Source organism: Engystomops pustulosus, chromosome 6, assembly GCF_040894005.1.
Source record: "Engystomops pustulosus chromosome 6, aEngPut4.maternal, whole genome shotgun sequence".
NCBI classification, from domain to species: domain Eukaryota; kingdom Metazoa; phylum Chordata; class Amphibia; order Anura; family Leptodactylidae; genus Engystomops; species Engystomops pustulosus.
In genome coordinates, this window is record NC_092416.1 from 165766413 (window position 1) to 165788686 (window position 22274).

General features: G+C 45.6%; 1 protein-coding gene across 1 annotated transcript in view; it reads left to right on the forward strand.

The window, feature by feature from the left end:
- Positions 1-22274, forward strand: part of LOC140064903 (deoxynucleoside triphosphate triphosphohydrolase SAMHD1-like) — a 67267-nt gene that overhangs the window by 34753 nt on the left and 10240 nt on the right. Inside the window, exons 7-13 of the mRNA XM_072112225.1 lie at positions 5107-5201; positions 6031-6139; positions 7494-7585; positions 9248-9363; positions 14017-14159; positions 16360-16437; positions 17500-17604. Coding sequence (XP_071968326.1) covers positions 5107-5201; positions 6031-6139; positions 7494-7585; positions 9248-9363; positions 14017-14159; positions 16360-16437; positions 17500-17604 — 738 coding nt within the window. The remainder of the gene's footprint in view (positions 1-5106; positions 5202-6030; positions 6140-7493; positions 7586-9247; positions 9364-14016; positions 14160-16359; positions 16438-17499; positions 17605-22274) is intronic.

Here is a 22274-nt window from a genome sequence, read left to right on the forward strand (position 1 = left end):
TCCATTGCCACGTGGGACCACGGGCGACTGGGTATCGGCAACGGTAATAACAGTCCAGCTGGCTTGAGACGAGAGGCTTTGTTGCGGGCACAGGAGGAGCAGGATCCCACAAACTCCCGAACATCTTTGACCAGGTCAGGCCACCAGTAGTACCGGGAGATGAGGGCCACGGTGCGTTGCACCCCAGGGTGCCCAGCCACACGGGAAGAATGTCCCCAAGACAAAATCCTCTTCCGAAGAGCAGGTCTAACATATGTCTTGCCAGGAGGTAGCTGCCGAAGATCAACAGGAGCTGCAACAACAAGCTGGTCCGGAGAAATTATATGCCGAGGAGCTGGTTCCTCTCCAGTCACTTCAGAGGCACGGGATAGAGCATCAGCCTTGACGTTCTTGTCAGCCGGACGAAAATGGATTAGCAGGTTGAAACGGGAAAAGAACAATGACCACCGGGTTTGCCTGGGATTCAGGCGCTGGGCTGACTGGAGGTATAACAAGTTCTTGTGGTCAGTGTACACACATACAGGATGAAGAGCACCCTCCAGAAGATACAGCCATTCCTCCAGAGCAAGTTCAATGGCCAGGAGCTCTCGGTCACCAATCGAATAATTTCTTTCAGCTGGGGAAAATGTTTTTGAAAAGAAGCCGCAAGTGGAAGTTCGGCCCCTGGGCCCTTTTTGGGTGAGGACCGCTCCAGCTCCCACGGAGGACGCATCCACCTCAAGAAAGAAAGGTTTGTTGGTATCAGGCCTAGAGAGTACTGGAGCTGAGGCAAAAGCGGATTTAACTTGGAGAAGGCCTCTTCAGCTGTAGGAGACCAGGAACGTGGATTGGCACCCTTCTTAGTGAGGTCCACGATGGGAGACAAAACAGTGGAAAAATGGGGAATAAACTGTCGATAATAATTTGCAAACCCCAGGAACCTCTGTATGGCTCGGAGGCCCTCTGGGCGAGGCCACTGAAGAACTGCAGACAGTTTTGCGGGATCCATCTGGAGGCCTTTGTCGGAAATTATATAACCAAGAAATGGAAGACTGTGCTGGTGAAACTGGCATTTCTCCAGTTTGGCGTAGAGATGGTTGGCACGAAGTCGATCAAGAACTTGGCGAACGTGTCTCTGGTGGGATTCAAGGTCCGGAGAGTACACCAGGATGTCATCCAGGTAGACCACAACACATGTATAGAGGAGGTCCCGGAAAATGTCATTAACAAATTCTTGAAAGACAGCAGGGGCATTACACAGTCCAAAGGGCATTACTAAATATTCAAAATGCCCATCCCGGGTATTAAACGCCGTCTTCCACTCGTCACCCTTGCGGATCCGGATGAGATTGTAAGCACCCCGAAGATCCAGTTTGGAGAACACCTTGGCGCCGCGCAGGCGATCAAAGAGTTCCGTGATCAACGGCAAGGGGTATCGGTTTTTAACCGTAATCTTATTAAGCCCACGATAGTCTATACAGGGACGTAAGGAGCCGTCTTTCTTGGTGACAAAGAAGAATCCTGCACCAGCCGGAGAGGAGGACTTGCGTATGAAACCCCTCTTAAGATTCTCCTTGATGTATTCAGACATAGCAGCCATCTCAGGAACAGAAAGCGGATAGACCCTACCTCTGGGGAGAGTAGCACCCGGAAGGAGATCCACAGGGCAATCATAGGAACGATGTGGAGGTAGCGTCTCAGCTTGTCTCTTGGAAAACACATCTGCGAAGTCTATATACGGATCGGGAAGTCTCTGCTGGTATTTGTGAGACAACGTAGAAGTCCTGACAGGCAGTGGATGAAGGACCCGCATGCAAAGTGAGGAACAATCCGGACCCCAACGGAGAATCTCTCCAGAAGACCAGTCCAGCACAGGGGCATGAAGCTGCAGCCAGGGGAGGCCCAGCAGTAGAGCAGATGTGCTTTGGGGCAGCACAAAAAAAGAAAGTCTCTCTTGATGTAGGGCACCAACTTGCAGAAGCAGGGGTTCCGTGCGAAACCAGATGGGCACGGAGAGAATCTGACCATTGACCGAGGCAATGGACAATGGCTTCTCGAGACGAACCACCGGGAAGTGATGCTGAGAGACCAAGGCTGCATCCACAAAGTTCGCTGTAGAGCCAGAATCCAGGAAGGCAGAAACCTGGATCTGGGTACCGGTGCCAGCGCTGAGGAGCACGGGAAGAGTCAGACGTGGAGAAGCTGTACTTACACCTAGGGACGCCTCTCCCAAGAAGCCTAGGTGCTGGCGTTTCCCGGACGTTGAGGACGGACAGGACAGGAACTGATGAAGTGCTCTGGGCTGGCACAGTACAGACAGAGGTTCTCCTGTCGTCGTCTTGAACGCTCCTGTAAGGAGAGCCGAATTCTGTCCACCTGCATAGGTTCCTCAGCAGACAATTCAGGCGAAGGCTGGAGAGGTCTTTGAAAGGCAGGAGCCAGGCGAGGAAAACGTCTTACCCGGGCTTGAGGGTGCTCGGTGCGGAGTTCCTCGGCGCGTTCCTTGAACCGAACATCAATCCGAGTGGCCAGAGTGATAAGACCACTCAGAGTTGACGGCAGGTCCCGAGCAGCCAGAGCGTCCTTAACCTGCGCAGAGAGTCCATTCTTAAAGGTAGCGATGAGGGCTGCATCGTTCCAGGCAAGTTCAGAGGCCAGGGTGCGGAACTGAACCGCATACTCTCCCACAGACGAGCTGCCTTGGCGCAGGTTCAGTAAAGCAGTCTCGTCAGAAGAGGCCCGTGCAGGTTCCTCAAATACGGCCCGGAACTCTGCCAGAAAAGCGGAGAGAGTAGGCGTGACTGGGTCGCCTCTATCCCAAAGAGGGGTAGCCCAGGCCAGAGCTTTCCCGGAGAGGAGACTGACGAAGAATGCCACCTTAGACCACTCCGAGACAAATTGCGAAGGCATGAGCTCTATTTGCAGAGAGCACTGAGTTATAAAGCCCCGGCAATCCTTGGGGTCTCCGTCAAACTTGCTGGGCATAGACAGCCGAAGTCGGGGTTCAGCGGCAGGAGGACAGACCGGAACGGCAGGGGTTGCTGTTGCTGGGTGGCTAGCAGCTGTTGCAGCATGGTGGTGACTTGATCCAGCTGTTCACGCTGAGCGGCAATCTCCCGGGATTGCTGGACCACAATGGCGGCAAAGTTGGGACGAGTAGGAAGCGGAACCTCGGCGGGATCCATGGCCGGATCTTACTGTCAGGATCAGTGGATCCTCTGGACCACCGCGGGAGATGTAACTAGGCAACACCCGGAACCGGAGCCTAGCGGCACCTGGTATTCACCAGAGCTCGCCGCAAAGCGGGTTGGACTTGCTGCGGCAGGATACCACTAGGTCGTTCCCAGGTGTGACTAGCCCACGGTGGCAGCCGAGGTCGAGGTACCTTAGCGGATGACAATCTCGTAGACAGGTCCAGGCACAGGGTCAGGGCAGGCGGCAGAGATGCAACGTCAGGTCCAAGTCCGGGGTCAGCAACTGGAGGTCCAGGCAGAAGGGGACGGTAACACAGGCTCACAACAGGAACACAGCAACACGGAGGAACACGGGAAACACAGGACTTGGGAGCGGAGAAACACAGGAACGCAGGAATACACAGGAACGCAGGAAAACACAGGAACGCAGGAATACTCGCTTGGAAGCTTTCTCTAAGGCTACGAGGCACAAAGATCCGGCAAGGGTCACAGGAAGGGGAAGAAACTTATAGCAATTATTGGCGCGCTGGCCCTTTAAATCTAAGAGTGACGGCGCACGCGCGCCCTAGGAGACGGGGACGCGCGCGCCGAGCTGCGGGAGCCAGGGAGGACATCGCGGGAGCCAGGGAAGGTGAGCGGGACCCGGGACCGGGGGCAGCAGTAGGAACACGGGTGCGCCCGCGATCCGAGACAGCGATCGCGGGAGCACCCGTGACATAAAAAATACAGTAAAAAATAAATCAATAATAAATCAATTAAAACTCTTCATATTGGGTAACAATCATATACAGAGATCCAGAATAAATTTACCGTATATACTGGTGTATAAGCTGACCCAAGTATAAACCAAGACCCCTAATTTTACCACCAAAAACTGGGAAAACCTATTGACTGAAGTATAAGCCGAGGGTGTAGATATAGCCAGCCATCCCCATGCAGTATACAGCCGGCCTGCCCCCATGCAGTATACAGCCGGCCTGCCCCATGTAGTATACAGCCAGCCCCATGTAGTATACAGCCAGTCCTATGTAGTATACAGCCAGCCAGTCCCCTATAGTTTACAGCCAGTCCCCTGTAGTTTACAGCCAGTCCCAAGTAGTATACAGCCAGCCCCATGTAGTATACAGCCAGCCCCCATGTAGTATACAGCCAGCCAGGCCCCATGTAGTATACAGCCAGCCAGGCCCCATGTAGTATACAGCCAGCCAGGCCCCATGTAGTATACAGCCAGCCCCCATGTTGTATACAGCCAGCCCCCATGTAGTGTACAGCCAGTCCCCATGTAGTATACAGCCAGCCAGGCCCCATGTAGTATACAGCCAGCCAGGCCCCATGTAGTATACAGCCAGCCAGGCCCCATGTAGTATACAGCCAGCCCCCATGTAGTATACAGCCAGCCCCCATGTAGTGTACAGCCAGCCTCCATGTAGTATACAGCCAGCCCCAAGTAGTATACAGCCAGCCTCCTGCCAAGCGCATAAAAAAAAAAATAAACTTGATACTCACCCCCGATGCTGGGCGTGGTTCCTTGGCGCGGTTCCTTGGCGATCCTTGGCGCGGTTCCCGGCGGCTTCTTCTCTTTTCTCTAGCCAGCAGAGTCACGGCCATGCGATCTGCCGGTGGGCGCACACTATGAGGCGGCGGTGTCACCGCTGATGACATCAGCTGGTGTCGCTGATGATCGCGAGCTACGCCAAGGATACGGGCACCGGAGGGTGAGTATTAAGGTTTTTTTTTTACATTGACTCGTGTATAAGCCGAGGTGAGGTTTTTCAGCACATTTTTTGTGCTGAAAAACTCGACTCATACACGAGTATATACGATGCTATGTAATCCATTGTTTTTTGGTTTGTTTACAGCTTTATTTATGCTTATTTTTCTCCATTGTGGTGTAGTATAGTTCAGTAGTCTGTAAAGAGTATTTTTCTCACAGGTCAAAGGCCGTGGAAAAGAGAAACACTTTCTTTATGAGATTGTGGCCAATAAGATAAGTGGCGTTGATGTGGACAAAATGGATTACTTTGCCAGGTATCTGCTAACTTGGATTCATTGCTACATCTATTCATCTTTTACTTTCAGACTTTTAGTATCCTGTTATGAGGTTCACTGCAGTAGATAATCATTTTTATATTTTGGTAGATTAAACATTTAGGATGCTGGGATACCTAACATGTTTATGGATATGTGTGTTATTAATTTCAACACCCCCCCCCCCCAGGGAACTTGGACCCTAGGGAGTCTGATCACTGATACAATATACTGCAATACTACTGTAAATTGCAAATTTACTTTATCTGTAGTAGACCCTCCCTTCAACAAGTCTATAATAGCTCCTCTATAACAGCCATGGGGTCTCGGCTGTCAAAGCAACTGGTTGACGCTTTCTTTCGAATCTGAATCCAATTCCAATACAGGCAGTCCCCGGGTTATGTACAAGATAGGGTCCGGGGGTTTGTTCTTAAGTTGAATTTGTATGTAAGTCGAAACTGTATATTTTATAATTGTAGATCCAGACAAAAAAATTTTGGGCCCAGTGACAATTGGAGTTTAAACATTTTTTGCTGTAATGGGACCAAGGATTATGAATAAAGCTTCATTACAGACACCTTACAGCTGATTATTGCAGCCTGGGACTATAGTAAAGCATCCAGAGAGCTTAACCAGAGGGGTCTGTCTGTAACTATGGGTTGTCTGTAAGTTGGGTGTCCTTACGTAGGGGACCGCCTGTATAGCCAAAATATAATACCAACTTATATATTATAATTATAACTTAGAATTATAAGTTACAAACAATGACATTTTAGTCTCATGAAAGACCAATTCTAGTCTCAAATGTCAATTTTTCTCTTTAAACCAGGGATTGCCATCATCTGGGTATGCAGTGTAACTTTGATTGTAAGCGATTTCTTACATTAGCCAGGGTCTGTCAAACTAGTGATGGGAGGCACATCTGTCTCAGAGACAAGGTAAGACCTCATCGGACATTGGCTAAACAGGGTTAACAAAATATACCGCATGGAGCGCCTCATCCACTCAGATCCCGCTGCCATAAATAGATTACATTGCACATGGGCACCGTGGGTCTCCTTCTGCTCAACTGACGGTTACAGGAAATTCCTTGACGCTGCCGGAGCAGATGACCACATGGACCCGCCATGATGAATGAAAAATAAATACAGCACCAGTGCTAGCTCACAGATAATGGGGCAAATTTACTTACCCGGCCCATTCGCGATCCAGCGGCGCGTTCTCTGCTCTGGATTCGGGTCCGGCCGGGATTCATGAAGGCAGTTCCTCCGCCGTCCACCAGGTGGCGCTGCTGCGCTGAAAATCATCTCCACGCGCCGGAATGCACCACCTCGGACCAGGTGAAGGTAAGCGGTCACCAAGCGACACTTTTTCGGTTTTTAAATGCGGCGGTTTTTCCGAATACGTCGGGTTTTCGTTCGGCCACGCCCCCCGATTTCCGTCGCGCGCATGCCGGCACAATCCCGGGGCAATTCAGGTACAATCGGCGCAAATCGGAAATATTCGGGTAACACGTCGGGAAAACGCGATTCGGGCCCTTAGTAAATGACCCCCAATGTCTTTGATCGGAAGAGTCTTTTTCATCTTCTTTTTCTACTGGTCACCATGTCAGCTTCTTCCAGCCATGACTCGCTGATGATTTAGCAACACAAAACTTTTAGCTTCTTAAATTCATCATCATCTTCTTCTCCTTCTTATCAAAAACTTCATACTGTTCTGTTATTCCCCTATGGATTACTACATAGTAACAGTGGCCACTTACTTTGGACATTATAGTAACAAGTGCCCCCCCATTAGCTAATATAGTAATGAAGCAGCCAGAGTAGTTGAAATAGTAACAGTGCCACTACAATAAGCAACAGTTAGAGCCTGACCCCCCAGTAGCCAATAGTCACATTACTGCCACAGAGTAGCCAATAATCATATTTCCACCACACTGTTGCCAATATCTACAGTGCCTGCCCCCTGTAGTCAGCAGTTATTGTGCTTCCCTCAGTAGCTATAGCACTGTCTCAGAAGCCAGTAGTTATAGTGCTACCCCCAGTAGCCAGTAATTGTAACGCCGTCTAGTAGCCAGAAGTTATAATGCTATCCCAGGTAGCCAGTAATTGTAATGCTGCCCCTAGTAGCCAGTAGTTATAATGCTGCTCGCAGTAGTGCCTGGCTGCATTCCAAACCTGGATTTTTAAAAAAAATTTGATTATTGTCTACCAAATAAAACCTATCCTATATATTAAACATATCGTATTTTCTTATTAGGATAACTAAACTGTCATGCTTTTCCATTTTTAGGAAGTCTGGAATATGTACGATTTCTTCTACACACGATACTGTCTACACCAACGGGCATACCAGCATAGAGTTACAAAGGTTGTTGAAATAATGTAAGTCCCTCTTCTGGTTTTGGATTACAAATTCTGATGCATAATACTAACCAAATGTATACTGTGTACGGTAAATTGTGTAAAGGTAAATATTCAACTTTTGAAAATGATTCCTGCACAGCATTTACCCAGACAAGAACAACGGAGTCCTAACAGAGTAATTAAGAAGCTATTGTTAACAATTATAATGTGCTTCTGTATGCTCTTTGATTTAAAGAGACTACCACTATGACTACACAAAACTGAAGAAGATGCAGCCTTTTACATTGCCGGCTGTTGTCCGTTTATATTACACACTCATACATACATTGCGCACTCATATGTGGATCATATAAGTGTTGTTGTCCATTAATACTGCTCAATTATACATGTTTTATAAAAGTGATGTTGCCCGTTAATATCGCAGACTCATACGTTGATCATAAAATTGCTGTTGTGAGTGAATAGAGTCCAGTAATACATTGATCATAAAGGTGCTGTCACAGTAAAGTCTGGTGGTGGTGCAGGTCTTTTAAAATGAGGAACACAGGAATTAAGGGACAAGGACATCCCCGTGCTGCTGCTGTAGATGGAGCCAGTGCTGCAGTGATAGGATGTGTTCCATCTCTGCTTGCTCCAAGTTCCTCTGGTGCAAGTAGGCACCATGGTGTGCTGCATGTACTGGTAGGTCCCCAAAGGCAACAGTGCATGAACATCTGTGGGGTCATATTCACCAAGCTCATCCTGAGTTGGAAGTGCAGAGCATTCCACCTCACCCCTCCTCAAAGAAGCAATGTCATTTCAGGCACAAGTTATGTAGCAGTCAGTCAAGTTGTACGATGACTCTCCCAGCTGAGATTCCCAATAATTTTTCTTGGAGGTTGGGGATGTTGGTGGTGGCCTGTCAGAAGAGACATATGATGACGATGAAACACAACTGCCAATGGCTGTGGCTTTTTGCGATGTGCAGATAGAGAAGAGGGGTAGTGGTGAAAGCACACTGGTAGAAGAAGCAAGGGGTGATGTGCAAGACGTGGTGGCCAGGGAGCTTTTGGGGGGGGGGGCAAATAAGATGGGGAGCTGCTGGGAGGGGTGTAAGAGAGGGAGCTTTTGGGGGGACCAAATAAGAGAGGGAGATTCTGGGGGACACAATAAAAAGGGGGAACTTCTGGGGGGGGCAAAATAGGAGGGGGAGCTTCTGGGTGGGCAAATAAAAAGGGGAGCCAAATAAGAGGGGAAGGTGTCAGGGGGGCAAAATAAGAGGGGGATCTGCTCAGGGGGAAAATAAGAAGAGGAGCAGCTCAAGGGGGCACAATAAGAGGGGGAGCTGCTGGGGGCACAATAAGAGGGGGAGCTGTTGGGGGCACAAAAAGAGGGGGAGCTGCTGGTGGACATAGACCATTCCCTTATAATAGGAGCCTCCTCTATACACCTCTGTGCCTCGACATTTGGATGCATGACACAGGCATGTCCTCTGTAGACATTGCTCAGGGGCCGGAAGCTGCTTGATTGAAGGTTACTTCAGTCAATCAATCAACTTAACGCTTTTTCCCCAAACACAAACCCAGATCCCAAATAATAACGTGTTTAGGCTCTGGGTCCGTGGGTTGCGAACCTGTGAAATACGGCTCCTCAGTATTTGTAACCCATTGAAAATGTGTCCCTTTCTTTCTCCGGCTCCAGGATTACTGATGCATTCTTGAAAGCTCATCCACATATTAAGATAAAAGGATCAGGAGAAGAGTACTATACAATTTCTGGAGCAGTGGATGACATGGATGCCTATACTTTGCTCACAGGTAAGTTTTTTAAGTTTAAATAGATAATAGTTTTCTACTGAAATCTTATTTTATTAGATATACTGTATGTTAACATTTAAATTGATGCTTCTTGCGTTTCTTCGCGCTATAAACACTAAAATAAGTGCACTATATCAGGTTGCATGGATGAAATGGAAGCATGTAACTAGATCACAGGTAAGTCACTTGTGGTTTACTATTATTGTTAAGAAAAGTTAAAGCCAGCTTTAGGCTACATTCACACTAACGTGTCACGGCAGGCACTCGTCGGCACACGGGAGAGGAGGAGGGGGTGAGCGCTGCTCGCCCATCTCCATAGAAAATAGTAGCCGCACGCCCGTGTTACGGTCAAAGATAGAGCAGGCTCACCGCTCACCGTACCGAGCCCGTGCGCCATAGCCGTCTACGGGGGACATATGTACGGCTGCAAGCTTGTCTGGTTTAACAGGAGAAAGACTCTTGAACTACTATCTAAAAACTGCAAATTTTGCCGTATTATTCACATAAATTTAAGGGATTAAGATAGATTCAGGAAGACCAGGCCAAGCACTGAACAACTGCGGGATTGGTCACAGGACATGACTGCTTGATGATACTGGCAGCTGTGGGTATTTCTAATATAATGTATTTCACAGTAACCAAAGGGGAAGTTGAATCCCAATAACTTGTTATTACACAATTGTAAAAAGGCAGGCAATGCAAAGTATTTCCCACTAACCAAAGAGGAATGTTAGGCCCCTTCCACACTTGCGTTGCAGATCACGTCAGAGTCTGATCAGGGTGCGATCAGTGTTTGGTCAGTCAAAAACGCACATTTTGCATCAGAGTGCAATCAGTTTTCAGTCAGAGTTTGTTCAGTGTCTCAGTTTTTAATGCGCGTTTTCAATGCAATTTCAATGCAATTTCAATGCGTTTTTCACGCGCAGAAAACGCGCGTGAAATGGACTCAGGACTGAGCTCTATCTTTTCTATGGCAATTGATGCGTGAAAAACGCATTGCACTTGCAAGTGTCTCAGAGTACGATGCGTTTTTGATGCATCTCCATAGACTTTGTATGGTGCGTTTTTCACGCGCGTGACTTGCAAAAGTAGAGCATGTCGAGATTTAAACGCGCGTTAAAAAAAACGCGCATGTGTGCGTGAAAAAAAATGCAAGTCTGAAAAGACCCATTGATTACAATGGGTCAGAGTGCAATGCAAGTTCTGCACGTCAAAAGCATGCGCAGAAAACGCGCATGAAAAACGCAAGTGTGAAAGGGGCCTAAAACCCAATATATTATTACATGGACAATTGTATTCAAGCAGAAAGTGCAGTGTATTTCATACTCAGCAAAGGGGAAGGTGAACCCAAATATATTGTTAATTCACAAACCAGGAATGAAATGCAGTGTATTTTACACTAACCAAAGATGAACTCCAATATACTTTTATTCTATTACTAATTATTAACAAAGCATGTAGAGTATGTAACACTAAGGGAAAGGTGGCCCCCAATATGATTTTATTACACAAGCAATAAGAACCAGGCAGATAATGTAGTGCATTTTACATTAAAGGGAACCTGTCACCAGGAGAGCCATTTTTAGCACTCCCCCGGTCCCCACAGAGCATAGTATATACACTGCCAAAGTGTTTTTGTATAGAAAATAGGTTTTACAGAAAAAAAGATATGTTATATTGTACCTTTCATTAGCATCTGCTGTGTGACTAGGCAGTTGCCAATTGGGAGGGGCTGGAAAGAAGCAGTTCTCCCCCCCACCCTTAGGACACATGCAACCTTTTCATACATATGAATTACTCCCACCACTCAGGATTGGCTGTAGAGGAGCAGGGGGCGTCGCTAAGCCAAGTGATGGGTGTTTTCATATATTTGAAAAGGACACATGGAGGAGCTGTTTCCCAACGGTGGGGGGGGGGGGGACTGCTCCTTTCCAGCCCCTCCCATTTCGCAACTGCCTAGTCACACAGCAGATGCTAATGAAAGGTACAATATAACATATCTTTTTTTCTGTAAAACCAATTTTTTTATACAAAAACTCTTTGGCAGCGTATGTACTATGCTCTGTGGGGACTAGGGGAGTGCTAAAAATGGGTCTCCTGGTGACAGGTTCCCTTTAATTAATGGGAAGTTGAACTCCAATCTCATTTCATTTCACAAACAGTAGTAACTAAGCAGATAATGTAGTGTATTTTACACTAAGGGAAGATGAACCCCAATATAATATTATTCCATTAGCACAGGGGTCAGGAACCTTTTTGGCTGAGAGAGCCATGAACGCCACATATTTTAAAATGTTATTCCATAAGAGCCATACAATATGCACATGCCCCAAGTAGATAGGTAGTCCCAGTGTCACGGGTGCCCCTGTGATCTACGTCTCGGATTGCTGGCACATCTGTGCCCCTCTCCATGGCAGCGGCCCTTTCCGAGCTCACTCAACTCAACACTTTCCGGCTCCCATCCCAGGCTGGCCTGCGTGCGTGCCCCGGCACTCACAGATTTAAAGGGCCAGTATGCCACTAATTGGCGCTGCCCACTTCCCGCGTTCCTATAAAGACCAGTGGCTCCCAGCATTCCTCGACAGATCTTAGTGCTTCATGCCTATGAGGAAGCTTTCCACAGTGTTTCCTTCCCAAGTGTTGACCTCCCGTTGTGACCCCAGACCTGTTCCTGATTCTGTTCTTGAGCTGCCAGCCCTGACCTCTCGTTCCGTCCCGGACCACACATCATTGCCGCCTGCCTTGAACGTCTGCCTGTTCCTGACCACGAAACTGCCTAGTGATCCTGTACTTGAACCTTGGCTGCCACCGTCGAACCTGTGGAACAACCTGGTGGTACCACGCTGCAGCAAGACCATAGTGCTTTGCAGCAGGCTCAGGTGAGCTTGCATTCCGGGTACCACTTGCATTCCAGTCCCAGGTGTCTGCTTACATCATCATCCGTGGTGATCCAGGGGGTTCACTACTCCAAATCCTTACACCCACCACATGCCTCCCAATAGATAGGTAGTCCCAGCTCATATCCACAGCACATGTCCCCCAAGTAAATAGGTAGGCACGGCACATGCCCCCAAGTTAATTGGTAGCCACAGCACATGCTTGCCAGAAGATAGGAAGTCACAGAACATGCCTACCAGTATATAGGTAGCCCCATCACTTACCAGCGCTCCCTGCAACCAGCTCCTCAACGCTCTCACGCTCTTCTCTTTGACCCAGGCTTAGACAATGGCGGTGATAGCACCTGGGTCATACAAAGGACGTAGGCAGCGGTGACATCGCTGCCTGTGTCCAGTGATCAGTCTAAGAGACACACAGGAGCCATCACTATTAATAAAAGATCTGTCTGAGAGCCAGATGCAGCCAACAAAAGAGCCATATCTGGCTCCCGAGCCATAGGTTCCCTACCCCTGCATTAGCAGGTGCATCCAGCCAGATAATGAAATTCACACTAACTAAGAGGGAGTAAACCCCCATAGAATTTTATTCTATAAGTAATTATAACCAGACAGTTAATGTGGTGTATTACACACTACGGGGAAGACTGAACCCAATGTAATGTTATGAACAATTACAACCAGGTAGATATTGCAGTGTATTTCACACTATCTAACGGGGAAGGAGACTACGATTCATTAAAAAAAAATTAGTCAAGTGTCAGATTACAGAAGTGCACCAGGTACAGGGCAGAGAACCCACCAAAACCCAGCAAAAATGAACAGTCAGTCATGACCCACAAATAATAATACAGGCAGTCCCCAGGTTACGTACAAGATCCTTGGGTTTGTACTTAAGTTGAATTTGTATGTAAGTCGAAACTGTATACTTTATCATTGTAGCTCCAGACAAAAAATTTTTTTGTCCCAATAACAAATGGATTTTCAAATTTTTTGCTGTAATGGGACCAAGGATTATCAATAAAGCTTCATTACAGACACCTTTCAGCTGATCATTGCAGCCTGGGACTATAGTAACATCCAGAGACATCACCAGAAGTCACAGTGGGCAGAGGGGTACGTCTGTAACTACGGGTCGTCCTGTAAATCGGGTGTGCACACAGATTACGCAGCGCTGCACAGATCTTGCCAAATCAGTCCCTGTCCCCAATGGGGCTCACAATCTAATCACCCTACCAGTATGTTTTGGAGTGTAGGAGGAAACCAGAGGAAACCCATGTAAACATGGAGAGAACATACAAGATCAATCACACCCAGTGGTGTCAGCCACAAGACTATCCCTTCCTATTCCCGCTTGGTCTCTAAGCACAGATTCTTTCCCTATGCTCAGTCAGTGAGCAAGTGGCTCTGAGATGGTGCAGCAGCAGGTACTGAGAGATGGTGCGGCAGCCTGTGACGTGGCAAGGAGTGGGCAGCTGCTGATTCTGCGCGTCCTGACCTGTGATGTAATGTTTCAAGGCTTTACATTTCTGCATTAGGCATTTTGTTAGATGCCATTTTAGGAATTTTCCCAAATCACCATGAAAATCACATTTGTGGCTAATAAAACATTTCCCGAAATTCTGAGTGAACTCCACTTTTTCCAAATTGCTTCTCTCGTCTGTAATAATATCATGCCTAACGTTAGCATCTATTTCTGAAGTGCAATTCTAGCCAAAACTTATTGTCATATCCCTCCCCCCTCATCTCTCCATCCTAGATAACATCTTTCAACAGATTTTACACTCCACTGATGAGAACCTTAAAGAAGCCAGAGATATACTGGATAGAATACAGCGCAGAGAACTCTATGTATTTGTGGGAGAGACTAAGCGAGATGCACAAAGTCAGACTGACATTATGGTGAGTCGGGATTCAATTGAACGCTCCGTTTTTTATTATATACTGTTATTATTAAATGTATAAATTATTCGTATTGCTCCAGTGCAACTAAAACACGTATGTTTTTTTAATTTAACAGGGCTTGATTAGAAATATTTTACCATTTTGAAACTACAACTGCTATACAAAGCCGCGTCTATTGACATAATAAACCCGCTGTCATTAGTTCTTAGGCTACATTCACACGGACGTATAAAAACGGCCGTATACGTACCGTTTTTTTACGGGTTACATACGGCCACATTCATTTCAATGGACAATACGTCCAACCATTTATATTGCCGTTTTTGACACTGGAGTGTACGGAACGTATACTGGCCGTATAAAAATATAGAGCATGTCCTATTTTCTCCCGTATTTCAGTTCTGTATGCCCTAAAAGTCTATGGGCATGTATAAAATACGGGTTAAATACGTGCTGCATACGGATGAAAAACGTCACGTATTTATACAGAAATACAGCCTGTAGATACAGGACTGGAGAAATACATGTCCGTGTGAATGCAGTATCGGATGTGCTGCTGACGCAATATAGATTGCAGAAGTGGGGTACGAGTAATTGCATTAGTGGGCCACAGAAAGGCCTTTTATTATGCAGGGCACTTCAACTAGAAGGCTATGGGGAATAGTTAATTATCATAATTTGATTCAGACACTGGGGGTCGTTTACTAAGAGCCCAAATCGTTTTTACGGCTGGTTACCTGAATTTTTCCGTTTTGCGACGATTTTCCCTGAATTGCCCCGGGTTTTTGGTGCACGCGATCGGATTGTGGCGCATCGGCGCCGGCAGGCATGCGATGGAAATTGGGGGGTGGCCGAACGAAAACCCGACGGATTAGAAAAAAACGCCGCATTTAAAAACGCCCTTACCTTCACCCAGCAATGGATCGTGAACTCCGGCGGACTTCAGTGCAGCAGCGACACCTGGTGGACGTCGGAGGAACTGCCTTAGTGAATCGCCGGAAGACCCAAATCCACCGCACAGAACGCGCCGCTGGATTGTGAATGGACTGGGCAAGTAAATCTGCCCCACTGTCTAAAACACCTTGGACCAAGCTTTTAAATGTTTTTAGTCAATTTTGCAACCAATACAGTAAAAGGGGTGCGGCCTAATTTACATCAAAATCCGTCATGTTTTATTGTCGTAAACTAATGTAACAAAACGGGGTGCAAACTAGAAATATTTATTGTTCAGCATTAGAAACTTTCATAAATGTTGTGCAGGAGAAGACTGTACATTTAATTTTAATTTAAAAACAGAACCTGTCAGGGTAATTTGGAACAGTAAACCACCCACAGGTCCTTACGGCTATCAAAAAAATAAACCTTCATACTTACCTAAAGATGGGTGCAATGCGACGCAATTACCCCATGCAATAAACCCATTTCACATGCGCAGTGAAGCCGTGGGTGTAGTGTGACTGCACAGGTGCAGGGAGCTCCAGAACAAGGAAAGTATCATTTTTTTTATTTGCTAAAGGGAATTTCTAAAGGGCGATTTGGGACACATTCAGCTTATGGACTGGTGGTTTAGATAGCGCCGGTCCATAAGATGACTAGTGAAAGACAGCGCCGGTCCATAAGGTGACTAGCGAAAGATATCGCGGTCCATAAGGTGACTAGCGAAAGATATCGTGGTTCATAAGGTGACTAGCGAAAGATATCGCGGTCCATAAGGTGACTAGCGAAAGATATCGTGGTTCATAAGGTGACTAGCGAAAGATATCGCGGTCCCTAAGGTGACTAGCGAAAGATATCGTGGTTCATAAGGTGACTAGTGAAAGATAGCGCCGGTCCATAAGGTGAGTAGCGAAAGACAGCGCCGGTCCATAAGGTGACTAGTGAAAGATAGCGCCGGTCCATAAGGTGACTAGTGAAAGATAGCGCCGGTCCATAAGGTGACTAGTGAAAGATAGCGCCGGTCCATAAGGTGACTAGTGAAAGATAGCGCCGGTCCATAAGGTGACTAGTGAAAGATAGCGCCGGTCCATAAGGTGACTAGTGAAAGATAGCGCCGGTCCATAAGGGGAGTAGCGAAAGATAGCGCTGGGATCAAGATTAAGAGGAGTGGGGGTGAGTATTTGTAGTTTTTTTTGTTTTTTTTAACTGGTTGATTTCCATTAAGACACTTTTGACACCTGACACCTGTTGTGTATTACAGGAGACATGTGAGAGGTATAAAGCAGAACTGGCGCAGTACAATCCGGAATTATTTAATAAAGATGATTTCAGAGTGGATGTAAGTCCTGGCTTTTTACACAATGCAATAGATTGAAACCCCCTGTGAAGAAAAACCTGTTAGAGCCTAGAGCTCTGTATGAAGCGTTTGTGCCAGTTTTGTGTCGCGGTGGCACTATGTCCGACACTTCAGAAAACTATGCACCTAACAGGGTGTGTTAGTGCGTAGTCGTAGTGTGCAACACAATTCTGTTGCAAGGGCATGAAGCAAAGTACACCAAGAAACTGTGGGGGAGATTCATCCTCAAGTTTCTGAGGTAAAACTGGTCTAGTTGTCCATGGCAACCAATCAGAGCTCAACTTTCATTTTATAAACAGCTGTGGGAAAATGAAAGCTGAGCTCTGATTGGTTGTCATGGGCAACTAGAACAGTTCTGCTCTAAGAGACTTATGATAAATCTCCCCCTGTGTGTACATCCTGACAAAATTTACTAAGATCGTGAAACACGCTTGGATTACCGTATCTGACGCAAACTACACGAAGGCTGCATTCACACACATGTATGGGGGACGTATATACGGCCGATATACGTCCCCCGTACACTTCTATGGGCTCACGGCCCTGTACTGGAGTGGTACGGTGCAGCACACGTGCGGCACCGTACCGCTCCATAGCCTGTAGAAAGATAGGACATGTCTTATCTTTCTACGTGATACGGCGCCCTGCGCTGCATATGTCTATGGAGAGGGGCGGGGGTGAGCTGCGCTCATCCCCTGCTCCTCTCCGCAGCGCTGATGTATACCCGCCGTACTACAGTACGGCAGGCATACATCGTCTGAATGTAGCCTAAGGCAGATCACACCGGTTTTCCTATATTTGGGCCAGTATTTCATATCTTGTAAAATATGCAGTGTGAACATAGCCTTATAACATTTAACCTGTGATATAAATGACATGTAATTGCCATTCTGCAGGTTCATATGACTTATGCACCATAAAGGTAAAAAAAAAAAAATCCCAATATTGCCATCAATTTTGCAGGATGAACTGTAGTTTTCCTGATGCTATTTTGAGGTACATTTAGTGGAATGTATAATGTATGTTCATGGTCTTATCATACAGATAGTTGTTAGGAATTATGGGATGAAAGACAAGAATCCGGTTACAGAACTGTGGTTTTACCGGAAGACAGATCCAAACAATGCTTATAAAATCCCTCAAGATCAGGTAGGACTGGAATCTTGATATTGTTCTTCTATGGTTTTGTGTTCTTCTTGACATGTTCTTCTTGTTCATCAGTTATTTAACCTTATATATACTACATGTAAACTCATTTTTACTTATTTAACCCCTTAGTGATGGGGCCTGAAAAGGCTCTAGTGACCGGACATTTTTAGCAAAATTTTGTAAAATTTCATAATTCCGTAACTTTTTTTTGCATTTTTTGTGCTGTTTTTTGGGACACATAGAGCTAGTTAAAAAGGTAATAAAAGTTTCCACCATAACAGGTTTTTGGTGCACTAATGTGGGGAGGGGAGGGATGCCGGATGGGAGGGGCTTTTCTCTTTGTTTTTTTTTTTTGAAACATATTTTCTATAATCACATGGAATGTTAGGGGGTTAGGAGATGGGGTCAAGAGACGCATAATATTTGACATTATACAGCCCTACCTACCCGCCATAGTATGCTTGATCGAAACCCACCCAAGGAGACGGCAGAAAAGCTTAGTAAAAAATGGGCAGCTGCTGAGTACCATTTGACTTTCTTCTCTTACTCAAGGGGAGTCAGTGTATATATCCACAAAATGACCGAATTTGAGGTGTATTCCTCAGACCTGGACTCGGAGGGCAGATACATTTTTTTGCATGGCAAGTTTCAGGGCATAATATGCATACTCATTTTTCTGTACATACCCCCACCTTTTTCTTTGAACATGCTTGGTAAAGTATTGACCTTCTTGGTTTCCAGGAAGAATTGCTCCGTGTACATATGCGGGGACTTTAATTGCGTCCTGAACCCGGTACTAGATAGGGTGAATACGAATAGAGCTCCAGATAATTTTCAGAACAATAATTCGCCCCTAGCTAAATTTTGTCAAGAAGCAGGATGGCTAGACGCATGGAGACTTTTACATGGGGCAAAGAGGGGGTACTCCTGCCTTTCTAGATCACACACGGTAATGTCCAGAATAGACTTGGCACTCTCAACTCAAGAGGGGATAGGGTATGTTAAACAGATGAAATATGTGAGTGCCAGCCATTCCGATCATGCCATGATGGTTTTGGAGTTAGGATCACAAGCTCCGAAGGATAGGTGGAGGCGTCCCTTTAGATCAAACCCTCACTGGATGTCTATTATTATCTACAGCAAGAGATGAAAGTTTTAAACTGGAAATAACTGAATTTTGGAATCACAAACTGAACACAGCCGATGCGGGGACAGTGTGGGATACTTTAAAGGGCTGTATCCGGGGTTGGTGGTACAGAGAAATTAACAAAACAAAAACCTCTTTTAAGAATATGGAAAGGGAATTTAAGAACAGCATCCCGCAGTTGGAACAAGCACACAACAATAACCCTACGGTAAGGAATAGTCAATTATTGCACAATAAGAAAAAAGAATACGCTAAATACATAGAATACAAAGCGCAACAGGGGATTTTCTTTCGGGGTCAGCAGCACTTTTGCGCACCTGGCAAACCGGTAAACTTTTATCGGAGACCATATTGGAACAAGGGACAAATAATAAGATAACACAGATTCAGGACGCACGGGGCAGACGAGGAACAGATCAGGCAGGTCTCCGAGAACTATTTCTCGGAGTTGTACAGCTCTCAGTATGTGGCTGGAGAGGAGGATGTTAACTATTTAACGGGGATAAATATCCCCAGTTTATTAGAGGGCTCAAAGAGAGAATTGGAGGCCCCATTGACACTCGAAGAACTCAGGCAGTCGGTGGGATCCACCAAAGGAAAAACTAGCCCAGGCTCTGATGGTCTTCCATTCGAAATCTACCGCAGATACAGCGATACTCTTCTCCCCATGCTACTGGAGGTGTTGGAGTATGGAAGAGCTAGGGAGGCTCTCTCAGGTTCAATGAGAGAAGCAGTTGTCATTTTGATACCCAAAAAGAATAAGAACTTATTAAAATGTGATTCATATAGACCTATTTCATTACTCAACACAGACATCAAGATCTTAGCAAAAGCCATGGCCCTCCAGCTTCAGAAAGTAATTGGCGAATTGATACATACTGACCAAAATGGGTTCATGCATGGGAGGTCGACAACCAACAGCTTTGATAGAGTATTCACGAACATTCAAACGAGCGAACTGGATGGCGACCACTCCATCCTGTCTCTAGATGCCTCAAAGGCCTTCGACGGGGTGGAGTGGTCGTTTTATGGAGCGTGATGGGGAAAAAACTGCTTCGGTAGGGAGTTTCTGTCCTGGGTAAAACTACTGTATGTAGAACCAGGGCAAGGATTGATGTTAATGGAAGATGGACAGAGCAGATAGGCCTAGGGCGGGGAACAAGACAGGGGTGCCCCCTTTCCCCTATGCTGTTCAATTTATTTTTGGAACCACTGGCTTCGATTCTTTGATTATAAGAGACTAAAGTAATATAATAGGCTTTGGGTGTCGAGGTGCTACTGATAAAATCATACTTTATGCCGATGACGTTTTACTCTGCTTAAGGAATTTGGAAAGCTCGATACCTATAAGTTATACAGATAGTTCAGGAGTTTGGAGGGAAATCCGGATTGGAAATCAATTGGGACAAAACCTTGCTCTTGCCATTGGGGGTGGCCCCTCAGGCCACCTGGGGGGCGATCAATATTGTTTCGGCAGATCAAGGGTTGGAATATTAAGGTTTAAAGATCTCACCTAGAGTAGAAGATTTTGTCAAATTGAACTTAGTCCTGGTCATCAACAAATTGAGAGGTAAAGTGCCAATATGGACCAAACTGCCACTGTCCAGGACAGATAGAGTGGGTCTTCTTAAAATGATAGTATTACCACAGTTGTTGTATGTGTTGTCAGCCTCCCCGGTATGGATCAAAGATACATTTTTTTGAATAATTGAGAGACTGATAAACAAATTAATATGGGGTCGAAAACACGTAAGAATAAAATTAGAAAATCTATATAAGAAATACAAAGATTGTTTATCCCGAATTTCAAACTATATTTTTTGGCCGCCAGAATATGTTTTTTGAACAGATGGAAGGATTTGGAGGCGATAAAAAATTTAATAAGCAAAGCAAAGGGGCTTGACCACTGGATGCAGATCATGGTGTCAGGACAAATGGGCGTGGGTGCACTGAAAAAAGTACCTCTGTGTAATTTGCTAAATGAGATATGGAGAGCACTTAGGAAAATTGGGAAAATAAGAGGAGCAATAAAAAGCACCCCACTGTGGTATAATTTAAAGATTAAAGAATTTCGGAAAATGGGGGCAAATGGGAATTTTTGGATATCCAGAGGGATTAAAAGGGTTTCACAAGTTTTTATAAATGGTACAGTTATACCTTTTTCAGAATTACAAAAAGATTACGGGATAAGTAATAAGTATTATTTTTACTACATTCAAATCTTGGATGCATGGAACAATCCACGAACAAAACACTTTTTTCTGTAGAGCAAGACACTTTGATAGACCTTATTTGAAACAATTGGAAGGGCAAATACACTAAATCCACAGTATATAACATATTAACCCCTTCCCGCACCCTGACGTGATACTATGTCATAGGATGAGGGTCGTTCCCGCACCTTGACGTAGTATCACGTCATGGCGATCACCCGGGCTCAGAAGCTGAGCCCGGGCAATCGCCGCGGGATCCCGGCAGTACGCGGTAGCCGGGATCCCGCAGTAACAGCCAGGATCGCGACTATCGCGATCCCGGCTGTTTAACCCTATAGACGCCGCGGTCATTGTGACCGCAGCATCTATAGTGAATCGCCGCGACGATCGGCACCCTCCGTGCATGGCACGGAGGTGCCGATCGGTGCCATGGCAACCCTGAAGCCCGATAAGGACCCCAGGGTTGCCTTTACTAGAAGCCTGTTAGGATCATGCTGTAAGCGCGATCTAACAGTGCTGATGTCAGCCTATGCAGAATGCATAGGCTGACTATGTAATATGCTGCAATACATTAGTATTGCAGTATATTACAATGAACAAGTGATCAAATGATCACTTGTTCATGTCCCACCCTGGGACAAAATAAAACAGTAAAAAAAAGTAAAAAAAAAAAAAGTGCAATTAAAAAAATTATTAAAAAAGAATAAAAAGTCCCTTGAAGTCCCATCCCATGCAATAATACAATAAAACATAAAAAAGTGAAAATCACCAAAAAAACACAACATATTGGGCATCACAACGTCCGTTACAACCCGTACAATAAAATAAAATCATCACTGAACCCGTACGGTGAACGGCGTAAAAAAAAAAAACACAAAAAAACTTGCAAAAATTATGAAATTTTCACATCTGACCTCATAAAAAGCGCATAAAAAGTAATCAAAAAGTAAAATTTACCCCGACATGATACCAAGAATAAGTACAGCTTGTCCCGCAAAAAATAAGCTCTAAACCAGCTCTGTAAACAAAAAAATATAAATGTTCTGCCCATTGTTACATGGCGATACAAAAACAAGCAAATTTCTCACAAAATGAGTTCTATATTCTGCAAAACAAGTTAACCATAAAAAAGCCATATAAATGGGGTATCGCCGTAATCGTGATGACCCGTAGAATAAAGATAACACATTATTTTTAAGGTATGGTGAACGGTGAAAAAAATGCTAAAAACCATAAACAATTAATGATTTATTAAACAACCACCAAGAAAGAGTTAATAAAATCTGATTATTGGCTATTGAGCCCCCCCG